The following is a 9,255-nucleotide window of genomic DNA, read 5'->3' as shown; positions in this document are numbered from 1 at the left end:
CCTGAGCAGCTTGTGTGTTGTGTCAGCTGGGGACATGATCAGGGTGACAACCAGCCACCCTCTTGGAACCTGTGGGGCTTGCTCTGCTCCAGTTCTTCAGCCCTGATTAATTCTTTGTGCAGCAGCAGCTGGAAGCTGAGCTGTTCTTTACTGCCAGAAATTCAGTGCTCGGCTGAGAGCTTCAGCATTGCCTTTCACCGACAGAGAAGGACATGTTTTTTCAGAGAAATGCATGCATGCTGCAGTTCCAGGGAGCATGCTGAGCAGGCAGGCCTAATGAAGTCCTTGTGGGAGGGCATCTCAGTGCTTACTCAAGTCCTCTAGTTAGCAGAACAAGCCTTACCACCCTATCGTGCAATACTGTCTCTGTTTCCTGGTACAGCTCTTGCAGCAAATCTCAAATAATTTTTGCCCTTCTCCCTTGCAGCAAATCTGAAATAACCCACTCATCATTTCCCACTTTTGAGGTAAAGGTAGCTCTGTGTAAGCCCCTCTTTATTAAATATGGAACAAACATATAAAGCTGTCAGATTAGAAAGAGAAAGCTGTATATTAAAGCTGAAAATTAATATTAAAGCATCTATGACCTCCTCCTATGCAATAGCTGAGTGTCCAACTCTTCTTACAGTCTATCCTTGTTGCACTAATGGTCACCTTAGTTGTGATTTTGGATTACAGGTAGGCTCTTTCTACTCCCATTTGTATTCCTGTGTACTCTCACTGTAGTTGCTGTTCATCCACTGTTTTTCTCTGTTTATGTGTTAACTCTCAATGCCATCACTTTCTGCCACCGGTAGGTAAACAATAAATGACCTTCCTCATACCTGCTGGCTAACTGCACGTGACCAGGAAGAAATACCTATTCTACACAAAATAGCATTGCCAAAGTCCCCAAAGCATAGCCCTGCATTAGGTTTGGTGAGCCAAAGCTTTGGACCATTAGCTCCTGTGCCACTTTTTCAATGAACTGAGCATAAAGTAGGTGGGATACTTGTCTCCTCAATGTGCTCTGGCTCCTGACAACAGGCAGTGAAGAGGCACTAGAGCATCTTCATCAATGTTTCAGGACTGCTGCTGCAATGGAAGTGGGACATGTCCCAGGGGCTCTCCTCCGAGCACCTCTCTAATAATAGTCTGTTTTAAAAAGTGTGGGTTGAGTAGTGCCTGGAGGTAGAGAGGTGAGTCTGAGTGTAGCCTTCTAGCTGACCTGCATGCAGTAGCAGCAGCTGGGATTTTCTTGGCTACACCTGCCTATAACTCTGAAACCCAGTCTTCTGTCCCTCACCGTCCTGCAATATGTAGGATTGCATTCTCACCTGGGTCTTTTAACTTGACCTCAGAGATGAGCTGCTCCTTTTCTGAAAGCCACAGCACCACAGCTGTACCACGTCTGGATGCTTGCAGCTGCTGCTTGTATTGCAGCACAGATGAATTGCGAGGCCAGTGGTCTGTTCTTGGTGTATCTTGCAGAACAGTATCAAGGTCATGCATCTCTGTGCAACAGGGAAAGAAAGAAGAGGCTGTGTGTGTGGGTACTCTAGAGAGCAGCCATGGATTGCTCAAAGGGCGTGGTGATACCCACACTGGGAGCTTAAGCCGAAGTCTTAAAGCTGCTGTTCCCCTTACCTAGCCAGGACCTACCATGCATCCTCAGCTCAGGTGATCTGCTCCTCCATTTCAATGGAGGAGAAGTGCTCCATATCCCCCTTCACACCCTATTTTTCTCTTCCCTTTCCATCCCCTCTCCTGGGCCCTGGCCTGCAAACCAAGCAAAGGAGCCTGGTTTTGTCCCAGTGTTACCCACTGGGCTGGAATTCATTTGAGCACTGCTATATGCAGCAGCCAGATTAGTTACGTGCAGAAAGCTGCCTACTTAGGCGGTTTAACCTAATTTCCACATCACTGCCTTCCTTTTTCAGCTCAGTGAAGTTGAAAACGCAGGGGCCCTGCTTCCTATTTCTCTCCAAGTACAAGGTTACTCAATGGGGAGAGAGGGGACAAATCCCTGTGATCCATACCTGTGAATTAGCAGGAGGTGGGGTGTGCCCCATATCTCTCAGGTCAGGCTGAGGGCAGAGGCTGTGACCTCAGAGATAAGGAAGTTTGTGGCCCTTCCCCAGCCCTCCAACTTTCACCTCCAGGCAGCTGCCTCCAAGCACTGGCTCTTGCACGCTCTGGGCCATGAGGAGCAGATCAGACTGACCTTGCCACTAAGTTGTGGTTCAAGGATTCAGGTTTAGTGAGTTTAAGTATTAAAAGCAACTGAAGCCATGGAACACCACAGTTTCTCGGACCAAGCTCCCAGAGTGCACCAATGGCTTGGGCCCCTTTCCCCAGGTGGGAGCAGGGCTGGCATGGAGAGCCTTTCCCAGGTGCTTCTGACACCCTCCCTCCCCTCCTGCGCCCCCAGTGTCGGGGACCCAGCCCGGCCGGCCCTGGCCCCGCCATCTCCTCAGGGCAGCGGGCAGGTGCCAGCGGGCGGTACCGCCGCCCCTCGCAGGCTTTGAGCGGCGTCGGGGCCCGGGATGCCGGGGTGGGATGAGGGATGCCGGACCTCCCTCCACGCCTGCTGCGTTGCGCGGGGAGGCGCTGGCCGGGCGGGGAGGAGGGCCGGGAGCGGCGGCCGGGGAAGGCGGGGCGGGGCGGCCCGGCAGGTGCGGGCGGAGCGGGGCGGGGCCCAGCGGCGCTGCCCGGCCCCGCCCGGCGCTGTGGGGCGGCGCGACCCTGCGTCCCGGTGCGGATCAGCCCCGCCGATGGCTGCCCTGGGTCACACCGCGCCGCCGGGCGGAGCGGGGCGGCCCGGCGGCCGCCGGTGAGGCAGCGCGGTGCCGCCCCCGGGGCCGCGGTGGGCCGGGCCGGGACTGCCCGGCAGCGGCGGCGGCAGCAGCGGCGGCTTTGCCCGCCCCGGCCCGAAGCGCGCAGCGCGGCTCTCCCCCGGCTCTGCCCCGGGCTGCGCGGCCCCGGGATCGGCGGCGCTCCCAGCCGGGGGAAGATGCTGCCGGGGTCTATCCAGATCTCCGGGGAGACGCTGTCGGGGGCGGAGATCCGAGACATCTGCGAGAGCCTGCGGGAGAACTCGGTGCGGCTGCTGTCGCTGCGGGGCTGCCAGCTCTCCGAGCGGGACTTCGGGCACGTCTGCCGCGGGGTGGCCGAGTCCCGCTCCCTCGCCCAGCTCAACCTCAACCTGGGCATCGTCTCCAACATCAACCGCGTCAAGCAGCTGGCCGAGGCCCTGAAGACGAACCGCTCCGTTCAGTCCCTCTTGTGAGTACAGTGCGGCTGGGGCTGCCGAGGGCGTCCCGGTCCTCTCCCGGGCGGGGACGGCTCTTTCGGGGGACTATCAGCTCGGGGCCAGTCCCTGAATTTGAGTCTTGTCGGAGGGAAAATGCCCTTGATGCTGCGGAGGATAAGCCCCTGCCCGTCACCTGGCTGGGAGGGAGCCACCTCTGCCCCCGCCGGCTGGGCACGGCCCTGCCTCAGGCTCGGACCCTGTGGGGCTGCCCCCACAACGCCGGCATCCCCTGCGCCCCTCGTCCCGGCCCGGAGAGAAGGGCCACCGTAGCGGCCAGCCCACCCTAGCGACAGAGGCTTTCCAAAGCTTTTTGCCCACTTGGGGTTAGTATTTGTCATCCACCTCATTTTGTCTGTTTCTTCCTCCCTGTCAGGTTAGTTAGCCCCCAGGAAGAAGGCTCTGTAGTAATTTTCCCTTTTACCTGCACAGCCTCCATGGGAGTCCCCTGACAGATGCAGGCTTGGCCCTCCTCAACCCTGCTCTCTCCATCCACCCCTCGCTGGTGGCTCTGGATCTAGGAGACTGCATGCTGGGTGATGAAGGCATCAACCTTATCTGTGGGCTCCTGCCGCCTGATGGGGCCAAGTCTGGTAAGCACCAGGGGCTGTGGGCTGCTCAATGACTGGTGGAGCTTTCACATAGGTCAGATGCGTGCAGCACTAAATCCTCAGCCCTGGAGGAGGCAGGCTCTATGGTTTGCCAGGGCTAAGGATTTCTTTCCCCTAACTTAAGAAAAGCAGATAAGCCAAGCAATAGACGAGTGGTTCCCTTGGGCAGGTTTGGACTTTCTGCTACTGATCTGTCCTGCTGGCAATTTGGAGCTCAGGGACTAACAGGTTGCTTCTGGTTCATGTCAGCAGCATTTGAAACTGGAGGAGAGGACAGCTTGGACTTGAAATTTATTATTTTGCATTTGTGTGTTGATAATCACTGTAGATAAATATACTGTGTGCCCCTACCTCAGCACCTAGCTGTATTATCAGGGCCTGGGAGTTGTCCCTGCTTGTGGTGCATTCCATGAGTGTGTAGTTGCATGGTCACAGCCTTCGTGCCAAGACTCAGGTCTTAGCAGGGAATGATCTTTGGTGGTGTGAGGTCAGTGACCCACTCAAGCTGAGAGCTGGCATGTGCTGAGGTAATACCACTCCTTCCTTCTGACTCTCCAAAGTGCTTTCCACGTTTTCCCAGCACCTCCTCCTCTGTGTGTGCACAATGCCACTGATGCTGTTATCTCTGCTGGCCACCCCTCTCAGGTGCAGGCTTTGGAGCCTACTGTCCCTGTTATCCTCTCTCCAGCCTGTCACCTCCTGCCACCTTCTTTGCCCAGTCAGTTGTCTCACACACCCCTTGGTTTCCATTGTGTTTTCCATTGTGTTTGCTATTTAGGGTAAGCAGGATGCAGGTTGGGAGGGCAGATAAATGGGGCAGTTGCAGCACAGTTAGATGAAGGGCCACAGCTGAAGGCAGTGAAATATTTCACTGATCACTGAAATATGTCATGACAGTTGTCAGAGCAAACCAAGACCTTAAGCCCTACAGAGTACAGAGGACACAAGCCAAAGCTCTTCTGGTGAGCTGAACAAGTCCTCCTGTGACTGCTTTGGGGACCCTAAGACTCTGGTTTGGCTTCCCTCTCTTCTACAGGCCTCAAAGAGCTGACACTGAGCGCCAACCCAGGCATCACAAGTAAAGGCTGGGGACGCCTGGCCATTGCAGTGGCTCACAGCTCACAGCTCCGTGTGTTGAACCTGGACTACAACCCCCTAGGTAAGCTGGGGACCGGGCAGGAGAAGCACTCCTGCCTCTCAGCGTTTGTGTGACCTGCACCAGGGGGGGCCAGGGAGCAAGCTCTGGAAAGGTGGTAGAGCCGGATGGGGCAGCTCCTTGCATAGGTGCCCTCCGGTCCCCAGCAGCAAGTTCACCCTGCCAGGCACCTTCAGCTCTAGGAGAAGCCACAGTCACTGCTCTGCTCGTATGAGGTGGCCACATGCCCTGTGGGCAGAAAGGAGGCTGTGCCTTGCCCACTCCACCGCCTTTGTCGTCACGTTTGACCCTCCATGTCTCCCTCTTCCCTGAAGCCCTGGGCGCTGAAGCTGGCTTGGCAGATGCAGTATGTCCCCGCACTCCCCCCTTCGTCTTCCTGGGGGAGCAGGGAGGAGGAGGAGGAGAGCCTGGCACTCGTTGCCATAGAAACAAACTCTCTCCTGCTCTGCTGCAAGGTGGCGAGGAGGAGATCGGGCCGTGCCTGAGCATCAGGATGACACTCCCCTCCTCAACCTGTCTGCCAGCAGAGCCTCCCCCAGGCCCTCTTCTCTGACCAGGTACCTCCTCTTGGACAGGAAAAGCCCCAGGTGTTACTTGACAGCAGGCTGGGTTTTGTTCCAAGAAAAGGTGTCACAGTTGTATGGCATCTTGACACTCGACAGAGAATGTCAGAACACATTCTGGAGTCTTGTCTCTTCACCAACATCAATTTTCAATGCTCCTCATCCTGCTGCATCCCCCATCAAAGTCTACCCCCTTTCCAGGGAGGCAGTCTGCCAGCTGGTGCAGAGTCCTCTGTCTGACTCCAGCCTTTCCCTAGGCTGAAGTATTCAGCTCCTATTCTGTCTCTGGGATGCCCTTACAGGGACTGTTGAAGGCCCTTGCCTCCTTGAGTAGGAAGGAGATTTGGGGAGATATGGTTCTTTGGGGAATCAAACCAATCTCACAGTGTTCCCCTGATAATCAGTGACTGCTCCCATAACCACAAAATGGCACAACTTTCCTTGTCCCTTTTCTCCATTAACAGCTTTTTTCCCACCACGAGGGAACAGATTTAGAAGGTTGTCTGATGGCAGAAATACTCAGAGGATGTTCCCATGGCAGCCTCAGGTGCATGAGAGCATGTGGCATTACAGAGGGGAGGCAGGCACTGCTGACAGCCCTGCTGTGCTCCTCCCACAGGTGACCAGGTAGCCGGGATGCTCGCTGTGGCTGTGGCCTCCAGCCGAACCCTCGAAGTGCTGGACTTGGAGGGAACAGGACTTACCAACCAGTCAGCTCAGGTGAGCAATTCAGAGTTACCCTGCAGCATCACCAACACCTCAAGGGCCCAGGGCTGGGGTGTCTACAGAGGCCCCAGGACCCACACCTGCCTCCAACCACACCCTGGAGTCCACATGCACCTCGTCCCCTCCCGGCACCCAGGGGGCTTCTTGCTTTCCCCTGGCTCTTTTCTTGGAAGAAATAAGGTTGGAATTTTGGCTGAGAATCAGAACTAAATCTCTATGGACAAATACAGGCCAAGGTTCAGTTGCACAGACTCTCAGATCTCCAGCTTCTAGTGGTAAGAGGGAATGGACCTGGATGTGTGACAGCAACAGTGTAGAGCAGTCCCTTCTTCTTTAGACAGAGCCAGAAAATCCAAACTCAGCTCTTCCCACAGGAAGATGGGAAGTCTTCAATCTCTCATAAAGCCTGATGAAGGGAGGTCAAGGGAAGGCAGAAGCAAGGAGAGGAGGGCTGGAATTCACAGGGAGACAAAGTACTGACACTTTCTGCTCAGCCCTTGTGATGCTTGTCAGCCTTCTTATCTTACTCTCCCCCTAGACCTTGCTGGACATGGTAGAGAATTACCCCACAGCCCTACGGACACTCATCCTGGCAGAGAACAACATTAGTCCTGAGCTGCAGCAGCAGATCTCTGATCTTCTCTCAGAGGGCGAGGAAGAGGAGGAGACAGAGGTCCACGAAGTCACAGCCAGGGAGAAGAATCCCTGGATCTGCCAGAACAGTAAGAGCTCTGGGAGTGGGGGGCAGGAGCTGAGGGGCTCCTGAGGTGTCGGGTGTTTCCAGTGCCACTGGCCTCTTGCAGTGGGGTTGGTGAATGCATCTGTCCCTTTTCCCCATGAACTGGAATATATAAAACCTCCATGGAATGCATGCAACCTCCATGGAATGCATACAACCTCCATGGAATACATACACCTCCAGGCATGACCTTCATGTTAACCAGCATTGGCTGCGCCTCTCTCCTCACAGGAGAAAAGGCAGCCTCCAAGGACAATGCGGCTGCTGCAAAGAGTGGAAATGGCACCTCTGAGGCTTTTTCCTGATGCTGCAGAACGAAATCTCAAAGTCTTAAAACTCAAGGGCAGGAATATTAAAGATCTTGGGAGCCTTTGCCAGATATCCTAGCCAAAACTTGTGTCATTCCTCACTGTTTCCAGAACCTCTTTGCAATCCGCACAGCATCAGCTGTTCCCATCTCTACATCCCAAACGTGTGAAGGGTTAGCCAGGTGCCACTGTCTGTCTGTTGCTTGTAATGGAAAAAAGGTGTATTACAGAGATAGCACTAGCCTGTTCTGTGTAGTTTGCATATATGATACTCTATTTTGTCATGCCTACCTTGTGATCCAGCTGGTTTGAGGGTTTGCTTTTTTTTACCTTCATTTGTCCTTCACCCCTCACAATTCTCATATCAGACTACCAGTAGACAAGCACAACCAATTCTTGAGCCTCAAAACATCTGGATCCTCATCTATTAAACCCATAATTTAGTGACAGTTTGGCCAAGTTTTGGATCTTGCTTACAGAAATTGATTCCTGAAATAGAGATTCCCCTGCAGCAGTTTTGAATGTGCAGGACTGCTACAAGAGATCTCCCTTCCACCCAGGAAAAAACAGGGTTTTTTTCAGTTTCAAAAGGCTTCTGGATGGGAAACTGGTACCCTGCTAAGTTTCTTACTTGCTATGCAGGCCCATTCTCCTTGCAGTTGATTCACTTGCTGTGGGGAGAGTCGCAGTGTTCCTGGCTGTGGCTCTGAGCCATGGCAGAGCCAGCAAGCTGCCCTCACCTCCCCGAGGCTGGCAGGGGAGGGCTGCACAAACCCTCCATTCATGCAGTGCAGAAAGTCAGTATTTCCAGGCCTCTGCTGCTGTAACATGGCTGATTGCCCACAGCATTCCCTGCTCCTGGGAAGGCAACACCACCACCCTGTGTGGCGTTGGCTGGCTCACAGCCTGAAGCCTGCCCCACCTGGACACTGTGGGACACCTGGACACTGCTGAGAAACACCCGATGAGTGCAGATTCAAAGGCCTGTGCAGGGTTGGGTGAGGGCACGGCTGGGCCTGTGCAACCAGGATCACCTGCGTGTTGGGGTACTCAGACCTGATGTTCCTCTGGCCTTTTGCTGCTGTCTGTCCTTTCTCCCCCTCCCCAAAAATCGATTCTGTTCTGCTGTGTAGCCAGAGCAGGCCTAGCTCCTACTTAATCTCCCATTTCTCTCAGCAGTTTTCTTCCCACCCTGCTGTGTTTTAATTCCTCATCCTCACCTCTGGATCTGGAGTGCAGCCCAACGCTCTCCGGCAGCCCGAACGGCTCATGGTTCTCTCCCTCTCTCCACACAGATTCCAGCTCCCAGATGGTCCTGATGACATCAGGCCTCGGTGACAGCCTCTTAGCAGAAACAGAAATGTAGCTGGGCTACCCTGCCTGCTTCTGCCGAGGGGAGCGCCGTGCACCGCCAGCCCCAGCCTCGGCTGGGCTCCCCAGCCCTCCTGTCACACATCTCACCTCCTGCCGATGCCTCCCTGGGCTCTGAGCGAGTCTCCACACACGTCTCTGCGTCCTCACACGCCTCGTCGGCCGCTTGTGATTGTCCCCGTCGCCGCATGTGTAGCTCACGCCGCCCTGCCACCCCCACGCTCGGCTGCGCCCGCAGGGCGCTGGTTGTATTTATTCAGATGTGTATAAGAGATGTCCTTTCTATCGCTTGTACTGCTGTCGCGGTGAGACTTTTATAAAGGTCACAGATGTGGTGGCACCACTCGGCAGCGTCCGCTTCCGCCACTGTGCGACCCAGGGAGGGCGGGCGCCGGCAGGGACGGGCCGGGACCAGTTGGTACGGGCAGAGAGCGGCAGGGACGGGCCGGGACCAGTTGGCACGGGCAGAGAGCGGCAGGGTCTGGGGGGTGC

At 55.3% G+C, this 9,255-nt stretch overlaps 1 protein-coding gene across 1 annotated transcript; it reads left to right on the top strand.

Annotated features, from left to right (window-relative positions):
• The first annotated feature begins 2,637 nt into the window (after positions 1-2,637).
• LRRC73 (leucine rich repeat containing 73) lies at positions 2,638-9,106 on the top strand. The gene is made up of 6 exons (XM_005486506.2): positions 2,638-3,264; positions 3,722-3,882; positions 4,937-5,059; positions 6,239-6,339; positions 6,884-7,067; positions 8,688-9,106. The coding sequence occupies exons 1-6, from the start codon at positions 2,993-2,995 to the stop codon at positions 8,756-8,758; spliced, it is 912 nt and encodes a 303-aa protein (XP_005486563.1). The 5' UTR covers positions 2,638-2,992; the 3' UTR covers positions 8,759-9,106.
• The last annotated feature ends 149 nt before the right edge of the window (positions 9,107-9,255 follow it).

This window comes from Zonotrichia albicollis, chromosome 3 (genome assembly GCF_047830755.1).
Source record: "Zonotrichia albicollis isolate bZonAlb1 chromosome 3, bZonAlb1.hap1, whole genome shotgun sequence".
Classification (NCBI taxonomy): domain Eukaryota; kingdom Metazoa; phylum Chordata; class Aves; order Passeriformes; family Passerellidae; genus Zonotrichia; species Zonotrichia albicollis.
Note: the sequence above shows the minus strand (reverse complement) of the source record. Positions and strands in the feature narration are given on the sequence as shown.

Excerpts from the sequence above, each read along its gene's own strand:
- LRRC73 (XM_005486506.2), top strand. The coding sequence starts at position 2,993 with ATGCTGCCGGGGTCTATCCAGATCTCCGGGGAGACGCTGTCGGGGGCG. Across the intron at positions 3,265-3,721 it reads CGCTCCGTTCAGTCCCTCTT|CCTCCATGGGAGTCCCCTGA; the intron begins GTGAGTACAGTG and ends TTACCTGCACAG. Across the intron at positions 3,883-4,936 it reads GCCTGATGGGGCCAAGTCTG|GCCTCAAAGAGCTGACACTG; the intron begins GTAAGCACCAGG and ends TCTCTTCTACAG.